This window comes from Dendropsophus ebraccatus, chromosome 9 (genome assembly GCF_027789765.1).
Source record: "Dendropsophus ebraccatus isolate aDenEbr1 chromosome 9, aDenEbr1.pat, whole genome shotgun sequence".
Classification (NCBI taxonomy): Eukaryota; Metazoa; Chordata; class Amphibia; order Anura; family Hylidae; genus Dendropsophus; species Dendropsophus ebraccatus.
Genome location: NC_091462.1, coordinates 99353664 through 99376371, shown reverse-complemented (window position 1 = coordinate 99376371; position 22708 = coordinate 99353664). Strand labels below are relative to the sequence as shown.

Here is a 22708-nt window from a genome sequence, read left to right as displayed (position 1 = left end):
ATAGACTTATTACGGGAAATGCTTATAAAGTGTTTTTTTCCTGCTCCTACTACTGCATCAAGGCTTCACTTCCTGGATAAAATGGTGATGTTACTTCCTGGATAACATGATGATGTCACTTCCTGGATAAAATGGTGATGTCACGACCCGACTCCCAGAGCTGTGCGGGCTGTGGCTGCTGGAGAGGATGATGGCAGGGGGACACTAAGGGACACAGGGCACTGGAGGGACACTGAGCATCCCTCTGCCATCATCCTCTCCGGCAGCCACAGCCCGCACAGCTCTGGGAGTCGGGTCGTGACATCATCATGTTATCCAGGAAATTACATCACGATGTTATCCAGGAAGTGACATCACCATTTTATCCAGGAAGTGACATCATCATGTTATCCAGGAAGTGACATCACCATGTTATCCAGGAAGTGAAGCCTTGATGCAGTAGTAAGTGCAGGGAAAATAAGCAGTTTATAAGCATTTCCCGTAATAAGTATATATTGGTGATTTGTAAAACTTTGGGGGGGAAGGGGCAATACAATACTTTAATAAAAAATGTTGCCGGACTTCTCCCTTAAACTGTTATTATTTCATTGTTTTTTTAATTGCTTTTTAATGTAGACATCTAGTGGATAATGGGAAAACGACAATATTAGCATTCAGTTTTTTCACCATTTTCTAGGTACACAGAAAAAGTCAACATATTATTGTGTTTTTTTTCCCCCTCATCGTTATTGACCCTTATTATTTCCAGATATTTCATTATTTTATGTGACTGCCCTCTTTATACACCCATGAAGACAGTCCAGCCCAAGTTAAAGTTTTACTGCAGGTGGTAAAATGAGATGCTTTTCTTTTCAGTGTGTATACACAGACAACTAGTGGCCAATATGAAAACTGCAATATATATATTTTTTTTTAATCAGAATTTTGATTGAAGTTATAAGTTGGAATAGCTTCAGAAAGGTAGTCCAACTATATAGTAACATATTCACAATAAGTATGTTGAGTTTAACCAGTCTACGAGGGACAACATTCAGTCCATTTACCAAATGTATATTTTTGCATGCGCCTCAGAAGTGTAGTCTGTTATACTTTTGCATTCCTGACAAGAGAAGCATATATTCAGGAGATGGACCAAACATAGTCACCTTCAGTCCATAAAACTCAATGGAGCCAAAGTGATAAGTAATAATACTAACATGTGACAGAAAGGTGATATACATGGGCCCATAAGGTTAATGCCATGCTTCTAAAGGAGAGCCCCCCCCACACACACACCTATAATATCATATGAGGTAAAGATGTTTAACAAACTTGGATATATAAAAAATGGGTTCTTGAAATATAAGAAGACATAGCATGGCCTGCTATGGATGATATATCATTAAAAGCAGAAATTGTGCAGAATCATAATATCCATGTACAGTGGTACCTTGGTTTAAGAGTAACTTGGTTTAAGAGCTCACAGTTTTTCAAAATTGTGACTTGGTTTAAGAGCATTGCTTTGGTTTAAGAGCTCCCTGTACTGAGTGGGAGCGCGAGTGGAGGAGGAGCATGGTCTTTATAGCATAGTCTACAGCACTGTACTCTGACCCAGGAAGTCTCCCCCACCTTCCAAATCATAGCAGATTCACTTCAGGCTGGGGCTCACATCAGGGGACAGGACTGTGGAGATAATCTCTCCATAGCTGTAACCCCTCTCTCCCCGGACAGAGAGTGCTGCATGTATGTGCCCACATCTGTCCTGCTCATTCCTTCATGCTCCCTGCAGTCTCTATCAGCCCTTGTGTTTCCCATCCTCTCCATTACTGTACAGTAACTTATAATATCACAGATTCTGCTGTGTCTGAACGTTTGTTTCATTTGTTTTACATGTTATTCAGAATAATAAATAATTTTTTGGGGGGTGTGGAACCAATTGTCTACATTTTAGTGACTTCTAATGGGAAAATTTGCTTTGGTTTAAGAGTGGATTTGGATTACAAGCACGGTCCCGGAACGAATTATGCCCGTAATCCAAGGCACCACTGTACATCCATAAATTTGCTGTATGTCGTAAAATGAGATGCTTTCTGTGCTGTGTGTGAAAGCAGAGACATCTAGTGGCCTATATAAATACTGCAATGAATAAAAATGTGCAACAATAAAAATGCCCCTAGCAAAATACATATATAACAGCAATTATAAACAACAAGAGCATTTCTTTTACCCTTATGCGTATAGCTAACATTGCTTACAGTAAAAGTTGACACTTCATCGCACTGGGATTTATTGTGCACTTAGGATATTATCTTTGGTAGGCTTTGTATGCGCTGTTATACGTGTGAAAACACGTTTTGCAGTGGTAACCTGTGATTTTCTGTGCGGGTTCTCCCTATGGACTGTGCTTCTTATGGAGGAAGAGAATGGTTTTGCCCTTTAAGATCTCGCCCTTGTTAAATAAGTGAAAAGCTTTGCTGGACGTATATCCCTGAGACGTTGGTGTAAATAACAGCAGCTTTTGTCTGTAGGATATCAGGTCTGAGACATCAGTATACGCAGGGCGTACGGCACATTAGTGATGGACACTTTCCATCGGAAACCGCTTGACCAGGTAAATCAAAATTAAATGTACAAGATCTAATTGATTTTCTCTGGGTGAATCCTCCTCAATGGATGTAGACGAGAGGCAGGGAAGATTCTTCTAGAAATCTATATGGACAGAATCATTGGACCCTGGGCCCATTAGAAGAATGTTTATAGAGCATAAGATCTCTGCTGGCAGTCAGTGAATGCACATCAATCAACAAATGTATACAATGTCTGCCGTGTACGAGGAGAAAGAGCAAGTTACTCACCCATCCGTGTCTTGGAAATTTACATTCACTCTTTTGGCGGATCCAAGGAGCTCTGAGACAAGGAAAGAGAAAGGAAATCATTGAGGATTGATATATGATTTATGAAACATGTGTTTTTAGGCTGAATATGGCAGCAACAAAACAGACAAGGCATGCCACAGGGCAGGGATGGAGAACCCTCGTCCCTCCAGCTGTTGCAAAACTACGATTCTTATCATGCCTGGACAGTCAAAGCAAAGCATGACATGATGGGAATTGTAGTTTGGCAACAGCTGGAGAGATGAAGGTTCCGCATCCCTGCCATAAACCATATACTATGCAGACAACTGCTAAGGCATCTTTGTGGAAATAATCCTTCAGTTCCATAAGTGGCCAGCAGGGGCTCCCTCACAACCTCCATACAATCCTGATAGGCTTGCTGAGCTATTGCCCCAGGGTGGAGGCACCTTGACACTAAGTGACATATTAGCCATTCGTTGTGATAGCTGTATGTGTAACCAAAGTTCTATGTGACACAGGGAAGATTTTTGTTTTTTACCTTGACCCCTATTTATTTCTAATGTACATAGATAACATTATATTACTATACACAGGCCGTAGAATACCACTTACATGGTCCATGTAATACTCATATACATACATAATACCGCCTGAGGTTACGTTCACACAACATATAGTTTCATTAAACATCAGCCACTGTTTCAGGTTTGCAACAACGGCCGTTGTTTAACTCACAGCGGCTGATCAATTTAATTACTATGGAATCCCGGCTGGAGTGTATACACACTGTATACACTTCGGACACTCTGGCCGCGCAAAAAACTGACATGCACGTTGACTGTGCAGATAATGTAAAGTGCGGCTCCGGCCGCACTTTACATTGTCTGCTATGGTTAATTGGAACGCGGGCACACTCGAATGTGCCCGTATTCCAATAAAAAAAGTGATGTTCATCTGGCTGGTACGTCACAGACAGCGGCCATTCTGTGAAATGGCGTCTGAATGTGGCCTTATACTGCAATACAATACTTCAACATGTAGCCTACACAATACCATTGTACAGAGAACACTGCCATACACAGTCCACATTACATGGCAGAACATTAGACGGCAGCCCACATAATACTACCATACGCAGCCCACATAATACTGCCATACACAGCACATATAATACTGCCATACGCAGCCCACATAATACTGCCATATACAGCCACATAATACCCCCATACACAGCCCACATAATACCCCCATACAGAGCCCACATAATAACGCCATACGCAGCCCACATAATACTGCCATACACAGCCCACATAATACCCCCATACACAGCCCACATAATACCGCCATACACAGCCCACATAATACCGCCATACGCAGCCCACATAATACTGCCATACACAGCTCACATAATACTGCCATACACAGCCACATAATACTTGGAGCAGTTCCGACATATTATCTGAGGACTAAGGGTCCTATTCCACCGGACCCGATGTAAACGAGCGCCGATCTGCTAGATTGGCTCTCGTTTACTGGGCCTATTCCACAGCCCCGATGATCGTGAAACAAGGGCTGCAGGGACATCGTTACCGATGTCCTTGCAGCCCTTGCTTCATACATTACCTGTCCGGGCGCAGGTCTTCTTCTCCCGGTCCCGCGAGCCGCAGCAGCTTCGGAGCGGGGCTGTCTGAACTGACAGACCGCTCAGCCAATCACTGGCCGTGGTGGGCTCCGGCCAGTGATTGGCTTAGCGGTCTGTCAGTTCAGACAGCCCCGCTCCGAAGCCGCCGGTGCTGCCGCGTGGGAGTGGGAGAAGAAGACCTGCGTCCAGACAGGTAATGTATGGTTCTGCTGAAATCGTCGGTCACCGCCACGCACCGCTATTCCACCGTAGCAATGCGCTAGTGGCGAACGACGATTTTAGGTCTGAACCTACATGAACGATCAGCCGATGACACGATTGTTGCTTTTAGCCAGTATTGTTGCTGATTTAATGGAGGTTTATTTTACGTTGCGACTGGATCAGAAACACTTCCTTGAAGTAGTAAAGCAAACGGATAGCGGTGAGTTAGGTGAATCCTATCAGCAGGAGCAGCAGAGCCGGCGCAGCGATTACCTGAAACCCGTCCCATCAAATCTAACTTCACTATCAGAGAGTGAATCAGGAAGCAACATGTCTGACATGATTGCTTCTCAGCCTGCATAGACGGTGATACAATACAGCCCGAATCCTTCCATGTTATAAAAGTCTCCTTATTAGTCACACTCATTCAGGGAGGTGACAGGTAAATCGTCCTTTTATCCCATATTCACTTTACTAGCGTACAGCCATTAATAGAAAGACTCCGGTTAGAAGTGACAAGATGTGACGCACGCGGCTCATTCACTGCGTGCGCCCGCGGTATAAAGACCCGGCAGCTGATGGATTACGCTGCCGAGAAATTTTCCTCTATTACTCAAGCGCTTTATTACACAAAAAGCATTTCAATGGGGGCCCGCTGCCCCTGACTGGCTGTCGCTTCTTCTTTGTAGTCTGGATCAGCCATCTTAGGATCAGAAATTACACTTACCAGCGAAAAACCGGAAACACTTTCTTATTGTTACTGAACTCCAATCTGTAGCCTTTCAGCTCTTTAAAGGGTTAATTCACCCCCCAAAAAAATCTTTCAAATCAACTGGTGCTAGAAAGTGCAAGAAATTTGTAATTTACTTCTCGAGTCTTTCAAGGCTTATCATCTGCTTTATGTCCTGCAGGAAGTGGTGTATTCTCTCCACTCTGACACAGTGCTCTCTACTGCCACCTCTGTCCATGTCAGGAACTGTCCAGAGTAGTAACAAATCCCCATAGAAAATCTCTCCTGCTTTTCAGTCTGGAAAGAATACACCACTTACTGCAGGACATACAGCAGCTGATAAGTACTGGAAGACTTGAGATTTTTTTTTAAAGAAGTAAATTAAAATTCTCTGGCACTTTCTGGAACCAGTTGATTTGAAAGAATTTTTTTTGGGGGGAAACACCCCTTTAAAACTACAACTTGGGCATGCTGGGTGTTGTACTTTTGCAACGGATGGAGAGCCACAGGTTGGAGGCCAATGGTGTACACCAACATCCTAGGTACATTATTATGGCGGGAACATTTCTTAAATCTTCATCACAACAATTCTAAGGTGAACTTTTTTATAAATTGCTTTTAGCTCAGTTGAATTGAAAATGCAGCGTCCCACTACGCAGGTTCCCTGTGTCTTAACTGCACTGTAGGACATGTAACTCCACCAACATCTTATAGGGAATGTGTCATCAGAAAATGACCTACTGTTCAAATAATGTTTTTATGCTAAACATATTTTTTGGTAACTTTTTTTTTAATTTTAAAATTTTCTATCTATATTATAAAATAATCCTGATATCTTGCAGTTTTCATTTTCACCACTGGGGCTAAAATTAAGCTGAGACTTCCTGTTATGTCTGTGATGATAAGAGAAGGCTGCTGTAAAGTGATCTGTACAGCATTGCAGCGTCATGTGACACCAGTAGGTAGATAGCATCAATACAAGACAATAGCAGCTCCCTGTGGAATGACCTCTTCAAAGGTCACAGAGCGCGCTCAGTTATGTTTCACATTCATCTCAAGGGGACAGTTTGTCTATTTTTGTCTACGTCCATGGGGCTTGCCATAAAGCATGTCACTAAAACAGCTCAGGAAAGATGGCAGCCCCCATAACAATAGATAAAAATTGGAATAAAAAAAAATTACAGTCAGAAAACAGAAACACATTAAAATAAAAGAACAGTTTTTAGTATCTGACTCTAATCTAGGTGGCTGCTGCAGGCAGATAGAATCAGGGCCGTATTTGCCGCTAGGCACCCGTGGTCCGATTCCTAGGGCGGCACCCTGTAGGGGGCGGCACCTTCAGAGGAAGGAGAAGAAAAAGAAATAGTAAAAAAAAAAATCCCCCATGATCGTCAGTGGGAGTGGGCGGGGCCATGATTGAGGGGGCGGAGGCACGATCACGGTCGGGAGAGGGTGTGGAGCGCTCCTTGCTTCAGTGATGGAGCTGGCAGCGCAGCTCACAACTTCCCTGCTCCACTACTCAAGCAAGGAGCTGTAAGAGCTGCCCCCTGCTGCCCTGGATGAGAAGATGGAGCGCCCCCTCCTGCCTGGCCTGAAGGAGACCACCACCACCACCACCTGGCATCACCTGGGTAAGGAAAATGGGGGGGGGGGGGGAGAGCGGGTGTAAGGGGGCGGGGCCAAAGATGTGGGGCGGGGCCTCATGGGGCTAAGGGCATCCACTAGGCCATGAGCAGAATCTGGGTGGGATCTTTATACAGTATCCCCTCTCCCCTGCACCATGGCCTAGTAAGCAGTATGGTGAGGGGATCCTGTACACCCCCCCCTCACCCATGTACTGTTCAGGGCCTCTGTATAGGCACCAGGCCCTGAACAGTACATAGGTGAGGGGGGGGGGGGCATGGGGTGTACAGGATCCCCTACCTCTTCTCTGTATACTCAGGTCACAAAACTGACATAATGGGAGTCTATGGGAGGCTCGGCTGCTGCTCTCACAGCGTCTCCTCTCACATGTTCATTCTTCAGCGCGCAGAGGGCAGCAGCCCGAGCCTCCTATAGACTCCCATTATGTCAGGGAGGCTGGCGGCATTCCGCAGCGGACAATTCTGCTAGTTTTGCTACATGTGAACGAAGCCTTACAGCATCTTGTAGTCAGTATGATGGAGGTCGCCCAGCTTTCCCAGCATCTTTTAGTCAGTATAATGGATGTTACACAGCTTTCCTTGCATTGTATACTCAGTATAATGGAGGTCACCCAGTTTTCCAGCACCTTGTATAGTAGCCACTGCTAATCAAATGCCGAACGTTCGCGTTCGGATGGACCCGAACCCAAACCCGGTTCGCTCATTTCTAGTAGTCAGTATAATGGCGGTCACCCAGCTTTGCCAGCATCTTGTAGTTAGTATGATGGAGGTCACCCAGCTTTCCTAGCATCTTATACTCAGTATGATGTGGTCACCCAGCTTTCCAGCATCTTGTAGTCAATATAATGGAGGTCACCCAGCTTTCCCAGCATCTTGTATAGTAGTCAGTATAATGGAGGTGACCCAGCTTTCCAGCATCTTGTATAGTAGTCAGTAGTCAGTATAATGGAGGTCACCCAGCTTTCCCAGCATCTTGTAGTCAGTATGATGGAGGTCACCCAGCTTTCCCAGCATCTTGTAGTCAGTATTATGGAGGTCCTCCAGCTTTCCTTGCATCTTTTACTCAGTATGATGGAAATCACTCAGCTTTCCCAATATCTTATACTCAGTATGATGGAGGTCACCCAGCTTTCCCAGGGGTATTGGCACTTCAGTTTAAGCAGAGGCTGGGGAGCTGAAGAGTAGGCGCAGTTGGGAACCTGGGATACCACTCTCTATACTGGGGTAATATACTGGGGACACTAATACTGGTGTATGTAATGCTCCCTCTGTATTGTCCTAATTGTAAGGTCTATACAATAAGGACAATATAGGGACAATTCTGCAACCCCCCCCCCCCCCCCAAAAAAAAAAAAAACACCCTCAATTTTTGTTTTTTGTTTTTTTTTTTGGGGGGGGGGGGGGGTCAGCACTCAAAGGTGCCTAGGGCAGCATGTACTCCAAATACAGGCCTGGATAGAATATAGTGTTCTGCTTGTTCTGCTTACACTCTTTCAGGCATACACAGTGCTGACATCAGGTAAGGGTATATAGGATTTGGCGTATGTATGTACTGTATATATAGGTGTCGTTTCCCTTTGGTGTGACCCCACATGCTTAGATACTCAGTTCGTCCTCTGTATTTCTGCATTTGACAGATGTTCCCTTCATTGTGTTCCGCCATGATAAGATAAACAATATATGTGGATGCTGGTGGTGGTGGAGGGCGATCATCGTCCTCCCACCAGCTTTCCACACCAGCCGCTTCTTTCTATTTTACTTGCAATTAACAAGGCAAATTAGTACATTAGTGAATCTGTCAGTGCCTGACACATGGGACGCCGGCTCCACGTAGAGAAACCGTACAAAACGGGGACACTCGTCTTCTCCAGCAATGATGGTGCAGGAAGCAGCTGTCTGCCATGCTGAATAATAGGGCCCAGCATGGAAAAAATAAAGCCACCCAGTAAACATGATGGAAAGATGACTTAGCGTTACGATAGTATACATATATATGCCAGCTACAGAGCCCCCTATACAGCCATAGTCACAGAGCCCCCCCTATACTGTGCCAGCTACAGAGCCCCCTATACAGCCATAGTCACAGAGCCCCCTATACAGTGTTAGTTACAGAGCACCCCCATACAGTGATAGTCACAGAGCCCCCCTATACAGTGATAGTCACAGAGCCCCCCTATACAGTGATAGTCACAGAGCCCCCCTATACAGTGATAGTCACAGAGCACCCCCATACAGTGATAGTCACAGAGCCCCCCTATACAGTGATAGTCACAGAGCCCCCTATACAGTGATAGTCACAGAGCCCCCTATACAGTGTTAGTCACAGAGCACCCCCATACAGTGATAGTCACAGAGCCCCCCTATACAGCCATAGTCACAGAGCCCCCTATACAGTGTTAGTCACAGAGCACCCCCATACAGTGATAGTCACAGAGCCCCCCTATACAGTGATAGTCACAGAGCCCCCCTATACAGTGATAGTCACAGAGCACCCCCATACAGTGATAGTCACAGAGCCCCCCTATACAGTGATAGTCACAGAGCCCCCCTATACAGTGATAGTCACAGAGCCCCCTATACAGTCATAGTCACAGAGCCCCCCCATACAGTGTTAGTCACAGAGTCACCTATAGAGCGATAGTCACAGAGCCCCCTATACAGTGTTAGTCACAGAGCCCCCCCATACAGTGATAGTCACAGAGCCCCCTATACAGTGTTAGTCACAGAGCCTCCCCAATACAGTGATAGTCACAGAGCCCCCTATACATTGTTAGTCACAGAGCCCCCTATACAGTGTTAGTCACAGAGCCCCCTATACAGTGATAGTCACAGAGCCCCCTATACAGTGATAGTCACAGAGCACCCCCATACAGTGTTAGTCACAGAGTCACCTATAGAGCGATAGTCACAGAGCTCTCTATAAAATGTCAGTCAGAGAGCTCCTATACAACGCCCGGAAGAGAACCCCCTATACACAATGTCAGAAACAGAGCCCCAAAATGGCCTCCATATTAGTTGTCACACAGCCTTCCCAGATCACCACCAGGAAATATTGAGCATTTCCTTATATCAGAGGAGACCCCGGCCTCCACAAATATCAGCCACCCAGCTTTTCAGGAAACAGACATGGCTGACGTGAGAGGACGCCTCAAGGGCTTTGTGATGGATTTTGCTATATATGATGATGAGCGGGATAAATGAATAGTATAAGCGCCATTATAATTTATGCAGAGAGGGGATTGGAACAATGTGTCATTATTTCATTAGCGGCTCGTGTCGTTCCCACGTGCCACACGGAAGACGAGGGAGGTATGCGCCATTGAGAGCCCATGAAGACATTGTGAGGGTTGTTGCTATGGTAACCCATCCGATGGGTCGTAAATGGAAGGTGATGTCAAGTGCTGGAGAGGTCAGTCTTTCAGCGCCAATGAAAGGAAGGTGATAATGGAAGCGAAGAGAGTTGTCATTACTGCTTAGCCCAAGGCCAGTCCTAAGTATTTGGCCCCCCATGTTCCTTCTAATGAAATAACAGATATAACACCATATTGCTTAAAGGGGAATTCCACTTAGTGACAGCACTGGTAATGATCTCTATGCTGGAGCCTTTAGCACGTCTCAAAACATGGCTGACCCTGATCTATTCCTGTGACAAGATCTCTTATAAAGATGCCTGCTATATAGCGGAACATAAGTAATGCATCACCCAGTGACAAAGCATCATGGGCCTAAACTAAGGATATGCTCAGAACAGTGAGTGCAGCTCTGCAGTATGATACAGCAGTGCTTCTCAAACTTTTTCAGTTAGGGCCTCACAAACCAAACCAGTGTTGCTCGGGCCTCACCATTGGTGGATGTTGAAGCCAGAAGTGAAAACAAGTTAAAAGATTATCAGGGAGCAGAGGGCAGGGAGGTGGGGGCTGGAAGCAGAGGGCAGGGATGTGGGGGCAGGGAGCAGAGGGCAGGGATGTGGGGGCAGGGAGCAGAGGGCAGGGATGTGGGGGCAGGGAGCAGAGGACAGGGAGGTGGGGGCAGGGAGCAGAGGGCTGGGAGGTGGAGGCAGGAAGCAGAGGACAGGGAGGTGGGGGCAGGGAGCAGAGGGCAGGGAGGTGGGGGCAGGGAGCAGAGGACAGGGAGGTGGGGGTAGGGAGCAGAGGGCAGGGAGGTGGAGGCAGGAAGCAGAGGGCAGGGAGGTGGAGGCAGGAAGCAGAGGGCAGGGAGGTGGAAGCAGGAAGCAGAGGGCAGGGTGGTGGAGGCAGGAAGCAGAGGGCAGGGAGGTGGAGGCAGGAAGCAGAGGGCAGGGATGTGGGGGCAGGGAGCAGAGGACAGGGAGGTGGGGGCAGGGAGCAGAGGGCAGGGAGGTGGAGGCAGGAAGCAGAGGGCAGGGAGGTGGAGGCAGGAAGCAGAGGGCAGGGAGGTGGAGGCAGGGAGGTGGAGGCAGGAAGCAGAGGGCAGGGATGTGGGGGCAGGCAGGAGAGAGGGCAGGGAGGTGGGGGCAGGAAGCAGAGGGCAGGGAGCAGAGGGCAGGGAGGTGGGTTCAGGAAGTGCGCTGGGCCACTCCGCTGAAGGTAGTAGTACTGGTGGTGGTAGTACTGGGTAGGAACCCGGCTAGCCACTTGCCTTATGGTAGTCACGGTATGGGCACCAGGGACAGCAGCTATAGACCGGGAACCTGACCAAGCGGAGGCCGAGCAATTCTTTGTTGGGCACCAATAATTAAACCAATGCCAGGGTTCAGAAACAACGGTAGTTGTGCATTTATTGAAACGCTGGTAACTAGTGGCAACAGTCTCTCCGGATGCAACCGGGTATAAGGCAGACTTGGATAAGGCAAAGCAATGGGTGATGCTGCAATAAGCTGTGATGGTAGCGTACTGAATGATGGGAGTAGTAGTACTGAGGATAAGATACTGGGCGGAATGAAGCTGAGACAAATACTTGCTATGGATGATGATGGGAGATGATGAGAGGAATGACTAAAGAATCGGCACCCAGATCTTGGATTGAGATGAGAATCTTTAGGACTTGAGAAGGAAGACACAGCCAGGCCCGACTGGACCGGAACACTTCTAGTAACGCTGGAGCAGCAGAGCACACGTGTTTCTCTCCTGACAGTGGAGAGAGAGGACACACACAACCTGTCCCCTTGAAGGTGGAAGACAGGACTGACACACAACCTGTCCCCTTGAAGGTAGAAGACAGGACGGAGGTAGAGAGGAAGTCACATGGTATCCCCAGCCAAAGCTCGATGGCTATTGGGGTTAACATGGCAGCAGGGGCATTGCATCATCACACCATTAGGCATACTGGACTGAATATACATGAGAAATGAGTGAAACAGTAGACCTGAATACTGAGGGGATGACAGGATAGACAGTTTGCAGTGGACCACAGTTTCCAGAACAGAGGCAATAAAATACTGACTGACAGATATAAGAATACACTTTTGAGAAAAACTCTATTCTGGAGAAACTCTATTCTGGGACACTGCTGAAGCAGAGGGCAGGGATGTGGAGGCAGGAAGCAGAGGGCAGGGAGGTGGAGGCAGGCAGCAGAGGGCAGGGATGTGGAGGCAGGCAGCAGAGGAGAGGGAGGTGGGGGCAGGAAGCAGAGGGCAGGGATGTGGGTGGAGGAAGCAGAGGGCAGGGATGTGGGGGCAGGGAGCAGAGGGCAGGGAGGTGGGGTCAGGAAGCAGAGGGCAGGGAGGTGGAGGCAGGAAGCAGAGGGCAGGGAGGTGGGGGCAGGAAGCAGAGGGCAGGGAGATGGAGGCAGGAAGCAGAGGGCAGGGATGTGGGGGCAGGGAGCAGAGGGCAGGGAGGTGGGGGCAGGAAGGTGAAGGCAGGAAGCAGAGGGCAGGGAGGTGGGGGCAGGAAGCAGAGGGCAGGGAGGTGGGGGCAGGAAGCAGGGAGGTGGGGGCAGGAAGCAGAGGGCAGGGAGGTGGGGGCAGGAAGCAGAGGGCAGGGAGGTGGGGCAGACAGCAGAGGGCAGGGATGTGGGGGCAAACAGCAGAGGGCAGGGATGTGGGGGTAAGAAACAGGGATGTGGGGGCAGAGGGCAGGGATGTGTGAGGTGTGTGCACTGTCTGCTCTCACTTACTGCCAGACCTGTGGACACCCAAAGCTTGAGGCTTGTCAGAGCAGAGGGGAGGGGGGATTTGTTAAGGGAGCTTATTTAAGGTGGAACAGACAGCCTGAAACTTGGCCACCAGAAAGATTAACCTTTGCTGCTGGCCGAGGTTCAGGCTACCTGTTCTACTTTAAATAGGCTCCCTTAACAAATCCCCCCCTCCCCTCAGCTTAAGAAAGCTCCTAGCTGTCAGGCGGGTCACAGGTTGGTGAGGCGCGGGAACAGACTCTGACCGATGCCCGCTCGCCCGCAAACTCGCCTGCACGCCCGCCCGCACCACCGGCTCACTACCTCCTTCCGTCCGCGGTGCCGTTCCTATGCATATACATGTATGCACACTCAGGCCGGTCAGGAAGCTCACCCACCGGCCAGAGAGTGTGCATACATAAATATGCATAGAAAAGGCGCCGCGGACGGATGGAGGCGGTAAGCTGGCGGTGCAAGCGGGCAGACAGGCATCAGTCAGAGCCTGTTCCCGCCCCTCACCAACCTGTGACCCGCGCCTCACACTTTCAGAAGGGCTGTGATACGGGATGTAACTCAGGATCAGTACAGGATCAGTAATGTAATGTATGTACACAGTGACCCCACCAGCAGAATAGTGAGTGCAGCTCTGGTGTATAATACAGGATGTAACTCAGGATCAGTACAGGATAAGTAATGTAATGTATGTACACAATGACCCCACTAGCAGAATAGTGATTGCAGCTCTGGAGTATAATACACAGTGTAAATCAGGATCAGTACAGGATAAGTAATATCAAAGGAGCATAACAAAATCTGACAGAACTTGCCAGGCAAACTATCCCTTTAAGAAACATTCCTACGTATAATCTGCAGTTGATAATAATTAGGCCAGAGTTATAATTGGGTTTTTTACACAAATTGAACAAATCAGTGATGCAGCAATGTTAAAAAGAATCTGAAATGTTCTGTGCGGGATCTACTCCAGAATGTGAGCTACACGTCAGGCTGAGAACGGCCTCCTGCAGGTGACAGGCGGTACAGAGGTGCGTCTGTATGCTGAACACGAGCCATCCCCAATCACTACAAAGAGAGTGTGCATCTAGGCGGCAGAATGATAGAATCCCTGCAGAGCCGGAGCAGCACTCCCACCAGGCACAGTCACAACGCTTTCCGACACGGCCCTGGACCTCAATTTAACCTCATTGCCATTCCACCGGCTGGATGACCGCTGCTTGTTTCACAGGGCGATGGAGGCAATCATTATTAGCTGGGTGTTTCTATAAAACATCTGTTAATGGGAATATGGGGAAAATTTAAATAAAATAAAAATCCTTAAAGGGATTGTTCAAGATAAAGTTTTGTTTTTTTTTTCACTAGAAACAGCACCACACCTGTCTATGGGTTGTGTCTGGTATTGCGGCTCAGCTATATTGATGTGAATAGGGCGAATCAGACTTCTATATTAAAGTCAACAGATAAAATATGGAAAAATCTGAACCAAACCAAAGGGTGCGCCAAGAGCTTGGGACCGCCCTCAGCGCACCAAATAAGATAATTTGCATATCGCATTTTAGCCCATATATCCAGGCCAGAGCAGCAAATTAGAATAATTACAATGCCAATGTGTTCAGCTGTTACACCGTGCCAAAAAATCAGTATGTGATATGGTGTTGAGAGATTCCCTTTAAGAGGCTACTCCAGTGAAATATTTTTATTTTCAAATCAACTGGAGTCAAAAAAGTTATACAGATATGTAAATCACTTCTGTTTGAAAATCTTAAAGTGACACTGTCACCGCCTTTTTGCATTCTGACTTTTTTACACAGGTGTAAAGGGTAAATTTAGCAGTTTTCTACCATATTTTACATCATACGTCATGGTGCTTGTTCAAGTAAAAAGTGATCATTTATCGTCTGCAGATTGTGCTCTTTAGCCCCGCCCACAGTGCCACCGTAGGTCCCTCCCCTCAGTGATGTCATTGATAAATAGGCCCCGCCTCTTCGCCTATCATTAAAACAGGCTGGCCTAAAGGTCTATGCCCCACCCCCTCTAGGTCGGCCCATACCTATGGGCGTCGAGGAGGCGGGGCCTATGAGCCAATGATGTCACAGAGGGGCGGGGCTACATGGTGCAGTTACCGTGACGCCCCATCCACTTAGCACAATCTGCAGATGATAAAAGATCACTTTTTACTAGAACAAGCACCATGACGTATGATGTAAAATAAGGTATGAAAACTGCAAAATTTACCCTTTACATCTGTGTAGAGAAGTCAGAATGCAAAAAGGGGGTGACAGTGTCACTTTAAGTCTTCCAGTACTTATCAGCTTCTGTATGTCCTGCAGAAGTGGTGTTTTCTCTCCAGTCTGACCCAGTGTCCAGAGCAGGAGAAGTTTTTAGTGGGGTCAGACTGGACAGAATACACCACTTCCATTTGAGATTGAGATTCCATTTTCTCACCTGTTTTATGCAAAAAAAGGGATGGATTTGTGTGCATCCGTTTAGATCTGTTTTATCATTGACTTCCATTAAAAATGACCACATTTTTGTGTATGCTATAAAAAACAGATGCGTTTTTGATCCCTTTTTTTTTTTTTTTATAATGGAAGTCAATAGAAAAATTGATCAAAACTGATGCACACAGAAGGATCCATTTTTCATCAGTTTTTTTGTTGTTGCATAAAACGGATGGAAAAACGCATTGCAAAAACAGTGTGAACCCGGCCTTACTTTCTGACACAAGTTGATTTGAAAAGAAACTAGACTACCCCTTTAATGTATGCAGTAAGCTCCTCAGCTCCACCTAGTGGTGACTTCAGGTAGACACAATATTATCATACTATAATCTATGTCTAGGCAGGGGCCCTAACTAATATATAGATATTTTATTCAGTGCAAAATAAATTTTTCTTTGCACGAACCTTATCGTCGATGAAAATCTTCTGTCAAGTAATGATTTTTACATTTCCTATAGGCATGCAGCAGCGGCGCATATAACAGCTCTATGGGTGGTGAGTGTGCCCAGCATTCCAGGGGTTAACAATATGCCAATTTGCAATGCATTATTTAAAAACCAAGCTAAATAACTTTGCATTGTTACAGAAGGCACAGGAGGAATTTTTCTATTACCCGGAACAAGCTTCTCCGTTCTTGGATTACACGCAGGCTATGGCACCGCCAGACAGACAGGAATACATTAAGCCCTGACAGTATTTAATGTGGTGGTCGGAGCGCCTGTCTACAAATCGTTTTATTCCTTGCTGCCGATGGCGCACAAAGGGAGACGGTTGGCCCAATGAATCTGGAGGTAGACAGGCATTAACATGGAGCGATAAGCGGGCGCGCCATACCAGAGCCTTGAGAATGGCTGCCAGCTCCTCCTGCCCGACTCCTCCATTCTCCTTTATTCACAGTGAAAGAAGTCAGACAGGAACATTTATATTATTCCTGGTAAATTCCTGTTTTAGCTTTGGCTGCAGCTCGGTGGGAGGATAAGTGAGACGTTAGGCGTCGCGCCTCTCGCTGTAGCACGGGGATCATTCGTATATACTTACAGGCTTGCATATGTTCAGCGGGATAAGGATTATATCTTGAGAATTAAATTAGCTAAGAGATTAGTGCCGGCTAATAAAAGTATCTCCGGATGTATCGGCAGAAATTCCTGGCATGTGCCAGGCGTAGTGCGCGCCCACGTATGTGACCATTCACATTTCCATATGACACATGAATATGGTAATCAGCCCCATGCATTGCTCGCCTCTGTCGTAAGGCCGCGAGATTGCAGAATTGCATCAGCTATTCTTCAATCAATGGGAGTTGGGAGCGAAACGCGTCGGAAGGGCTCATCATGGCGGTTTATTTAGGAAAGCTGATGAGTATACACAGATAATTGGGCTACAGAGGGTTTAGTGGAGAAATCTAGCTACAGTATGAAGGATCTCTGTTAGGGTACGATCCCAAAAGGTGGTTACTGCAGGCGGATGTGGCGATCAATGGCCTCACAATTTACTGGCAAAACTACTATATTACCAGAACAATAGTGCACCCATTGACCACTGTGTGTTTTGGCCGAACGTTGTCACTGCACCTTATGGATTCATACAGGTTGTTGCCTATTAAAGGGGTATTCCCAGCTGACTAATGGTGCGTTTACACAGACAGATTTATCTGACAGATTTCTGAAGCCAAAGCTAGGAATGGATTGGAAAGTCATTCCTTTATGACCTGATCCCTGTTTATAGTCTATTCCTGGCCTTGGCTTCAAAAATCTGTCAGATAAATCTGTCTGTGTAAACGCACCATAAGGGCCCTATTACTCCGTGTAATAGAGACAACCAGCTGATGACAATGATCATTGGCTGATCGTTGGTTTAGGTTTCGACCTAAAATTGTTGTGCGCCGACCGTGCATCGCTACGTGTAATAGCGATACGCGGCTGATGATTGCCCAAACACCTGATACCTTACCTCTTCCCGCTCCCGGTCTTCTCTCTTGTGCTCCGCAGCTTCCCAGTCCCGGTGGCTGCAGCGTCTGAGCGAGGACAGGTAAGGTATCAGGTATTTGGGCAAGTGCTGCATGGACATCGCTAACGATGTCCATGCAGCCCCTACTGCCTGATTATCAGGCCATGTATTAGGTCCAGTAAACGAGCACCGATCTAGCAGATCATTTACTAAAATATAAGGGGTCCAACCACTGGGGCCCTCTGTGATCTTGAGAACGGAGAGGCAGGTTGCACATGCAGACCACTGCTCCATATGGGTGACCTGCTGCTCCATTCTAACAGGAGACTGGGATCCCTGTTCTTGAGATTACGGGGAACCCCACTGCTAGCCACAACCCCAAACCCTGCTGTCAGCTAGTTGTCCCTAGTTTTTTCGCTCTCTTATCTAACTTCATCAGATGGCTATGTTACATAGTATTAAAGGGGTATTCTGCATTCAGTTTATTGGAGTGAACTAAAGAAACACTAGGCATGCTTAAACTTTGCAATATATGAGTTCTTAAAGGGGTATGATGTTTTACGCAATAGGAATGTGACATGTTTAAGGGGTTCTCCAGATTAGAAAACCCATTTTCTAATACTTTATTTGGGAATTCTGAGCTGATAGGGGGGTGGGGGTAGATTACAAAGAGTGTCTCTCAGTCTGGAGGACCTGTCCTGTCCTGCAGTACACCGACAAACCCATTGATTTGTGTACTGTGTAATGCTTCATTTGCCCTGTGGTGGCGCTGCAGGAAAATTCTGCACTTACTACCAGTTTACTCCATGGCACCTTTAATATTATGGGTTTGTCTGAGTAAATTAAGAAATAGGCATAGATATTTATAGGTAATTTAACCCTATAAGCGGAAGCAATTTTACCAATTATTGAAATTTACAGTGCAGTTTCTCTATATTAAAGGGATTCGAACATTAGGCAAACATGGCTTTTTTTCCAGAAACAGCGCCACAACTGTGAATAGATTATTTCTGGTATTACAACTCAGTTCCATTGAAGTGAATAGGGCTGAGCTATTATACCTCACAAATGCCAAGGACAGGTGCATAGTTACCAACATTTTCAAAGACAAAAGCTAGACATTTAAGCCCCATCCCTATTACTCTGGGACGTCCCCACAAATTCATACTACATGCTGTCATTATTAATGCTCTATAAATTCCTTAAAGGGGTACTCCAGTGGAAAAAAAATGTCTTTAGATCAACTGGTGCCAGAAAGTTATATAGACTTATAACTTACTTCTATCTAAAAATCTGGTCTTCCAGTACTTATCAGCTGCTGTATGTTCTGCAGGAAGTGGTGTATTCTTTCCAGTCTGACACAGTGCTCTCTGCTGCCACCTCTGTCCATGTCAGGAACTATTCAGAGCAGGGGATGTTTTCTATGGGGATTTGCTGCTGCGCTGGATAGTTCCTGACAGAGGTGGCAGCAGAGAGCACTGTGTCAGACTGGAAAGAATACACCACTTCCTGCGGGACATACAGCAGCTGATAAGTACTAGAAGACTAGTAAATTACAAATCTATATAACTTTCTGACACCAGTTAATCAGATTTTTTTTTTAAGGATTACTCGTAATACCATTATATAGGAAGATTCTTGCTCTATAGACTGTTCCCAGCAGCCCTGCAGGCGTATCTAGGGGTGCCTCATGTTTTGTAAGGGAAGCAATGCCATAATACTGGCCATATGACTCCATAATACAGTACAATATATACATTGAGCAAGGCAAAAAATAGAAGCAATATTTTAGATTACCAGAAGATGGCGATATACAGTTTGAAAATTTTACTATATAGCAACAGCTGATATTTCAAATATTTATTTTTCCATATAGAGAGAAAAAAATTCAAAAAATTAACTTTTTCATTAGTAAATTAATGGGGGAAACATACGTCCCTCTAGCCATGCCTCCGACCATAACCAGGTGAAAAAAGTGTTGCCCAAACAGTGTACATTACACTCACCGGCCACTTTATTAGGTACACCATGCTAGTAACGGGTTGGACCCCCTTTTGCCTTCAGAACTGCCTCAATTCTTCGTGGCATAGATACAACAAGGTGCTGGAAGCTTCCTCAGAGATTTTGGTCCATATTGACATGATGGTATCACACAGATTTGTCGGCTGCACATCCATGATGCGAATCTCCCGATCCACCACATCCCAAAGATGCTCTATTGGATTGAGATCTGGTGACTGTGGAGGCCATTTGAGTACAGTGACCTCATTGTCATGTTCAAGAAACCAGTCGGAGATGATTCTAGCTTTATGACATGGCGCATTATCCTGCTGAAAGTAGCCATCAGATGTTGGGTACATTGTGGTCATAAAGGGATGGACATGGTCAGCAACAATACTCAGGTAGGCTGTGGCGTTGCAACCATGCTCAATTGGTACTAAGGGGCCCAAAGAGTGCCAAGAAAATATTCCCCACACCATGACACCACCACCAGCCTGAACCGTTGATACAAGGCAGGATGGATCCATATTTCATGTTGTTGACGCCAAATTCTGACCCTACCATCCGAATGTCGCAGCAGAAATCGAGACTCATCAGACCAGGCAACGTTTTTCCAATCTTCTACTGTCCAATTTCGATGAGCTTGTGCAAATTGTAGCCTCAGTTTCCTGTTCTTAGCTGAAAGGAGTGGCACCCGGTGTGGTCTGCTGCTGCTGTAGCCCATCTGCCTCAAAGTTGGAGGTACTGTGCGTTCAGAGATGCTCTTCTGCCTACCTTGGTTGTAACGGTTGGCTATTTGAGTCACTGTTGCCTTTCTATCAGCTCGAACCAGTCTGCCCATTCTCCTCTGACCTCTGGCATCAACAAGGCATTTTCGCCCACAGAACTGCCGCTCACTGGATGTTTTTTCTTTTTCGGACCATTCTCTGTAAACCCTAGAGATGGTTGTGCGTGAAAATCCCAGTAGATCAGCAGTTTCTGAAATACTCAGACCAGCCCTTCTGGCACCAACAACCATGCCACGTTCAAAGGCACCAAATCACCTTTCTTCCCCATACTGATGCTCGGTTTGAACTGCAGGAGATTGTCTTGACCATGCCTACATGCCTAAATGCACTGAGTTGCCGCCATGTGATTGGCTGATTAGAAATTAAGTGGTAACGTGCAGTTGGACAGGTGTACCTAATAAAGTGGCCGGTGAGTGTATATGGCGTCTACCTGACCTGTCCAGAGGACAACTATGTGATGAATAGTACGTCCCCCACCCCAGTGTGTCGAATTAACGGCCAGTGATAGCTGAAAAAAACCTCAGTCACAGATCACCGTCACATATAAGTAAACGTCCGATACTCCAGGTGTACTTTGTAATGGCATGTTTTAATCCACCATAAAATGAATGACGGAACCCCCAAAATATCATTTATAGGGTGAAATTGGCGTAAAAAATGTTATTCCACAAATTTGGGGGGGGTTCCCTGTTTACGTAATGCACTTTACGGTAAAACTGACATTTTATCTTTATTCTATAGGTCAGTCTGAATACAGGGATATGCATGTTTACATAGCTTTTCTAATGTTTTACACTTTTTATTAACAAATGGCCCTATTGTGACTCTTATAACGCTTTTATTTTTTCACCTACGGGGTCGTATGGGGCGTCATTTTTTGCGCCACAATCTTTAGTTTTTATTAGTATCCCATTTCAGTAGATGGGACATATTGATCAGTTTTTATAATTTTTTTAAATATATAAAATGTAATTAAAAAAAATGTGCAATCCTTGCATTTTTTTACTACTTTTTGTTCACGTCGTTCACCGTACGGGAATAATTATTTGAATAGATCGGACGATTACGCACGTATATTATATGTTAATTTATTTATTTTTTTATTTGTTTATGTGTATTATTTATAAAATGGGAAGGGGGGTGATTTCAACATTTATTGGGGGAGGGGCTATGGTGTGTTTTTAAAAACATTTATTAATTAATTTATTTACTTTTTTACACTTTTGAAGTCCCCTTAGGGGATTTTTACATTGATGCATTGAATTTCTAACACTGATCACTGCTATGCCATAGCATAGCAGGGATCAGTGTTATCTGCGATCTTCTGATCGAGCCTGCCTGTGGCCTGTGGCCTGTGGCAGAATAGTGAAGATCAGACTCCATGGAGGTAAGCTACATAACCCGACAGTCAGACCATGCGATCGGGACCCCCGCAGACACGATGCGGGAGTCCCGATCGGTAAGTGACAGGAAATGCTCCTGTCACTTACACTAAAACACAGCATTTAATTGGTTAATGGTGGGCTGCAGCGCGATTGTGGCGGCCCGCCATTGAGGGTGAGCGTGATGGTCCTCACCCACTATGAAGCATGCTGAGCTCGCTTCATAGCGCCCCCCAGCAGGGCGTACATTTACGCCCTTTTGTGTTAAGGCCTATGCCTGGGGGGGGGGGGAGTCAGGGCCGTTTCTAGAGGCGGGCGGGCCGAGCGGCCGCACGGGGCGCCGACAGCTAGGGGGCGCTGGTGGCACCCCCCAGACTCCACTTAGCTGCGCGCACCCCCGGCCGGCCGCCCGCCCGCCTGCTAGCTCGCTCGCCCCATCACCTGCTCCTCTGAAGAATCACCTCGCGTAGCTCCGCCCCCGGACCACCTGGACCTCCGCCTCCGGACCGGCCGTAGCTCCGCCCCCGGACTGCCTGGACCTCCGTCTCTGGACCGCCCGTAGCTCCGCCCCCGGACCTCCCGTAGCTCCGCCCCCGGACCGCGCCGACCCAGCCGAGCACTCTGCACCTGCAGACATCTCCCTCCAGCAGCGCAATTACGTCATTTCACTGCGTTTGCTGGAGAGAGATGTGTGCTCCTCGCAGGCTGGAGAAGATGAGAAGAGGAGAGAGGGACCTCTATGCAAGAATAAGGTGAGTATAATGTTTTGTTTTGTGTGTGTGGCAATGCAGGGGGAGCAGAGGGGATTATTACTATTTGGGGGGGGGGGGGGCAGCACAGGGAGGGGAGGGGTATGACAATGGGGACAGCAGAGGGGGGATTATTACAATGGGGGCCGCACAGTGGGGATTACAGGGGGTGGTCACCCAGCTTT

General features: G+C 46.7%; 1 protein-coding gene across 1 annotated transcript in view; it reads right to left on the bottom strand.

Annotated features, from left to right (window-relative positions):
* Positions 1-22708, bottom strand: part of CASKIN1 (CASK interacting protein 1) — a 170331-nt gene that overhangs the window by 47624 nt on the left and 99999 nt on the right. The window contains exon 2 of the mRNA XM_069984037.1: positions 2835-2886. Within this exon, the coding sequence (XP_069840138.1) occupies positions 2835-2886 (52 nt within the window). The remainder of the gene's footprint in view (positions 1-2834; positions 2887-22708) is intronic.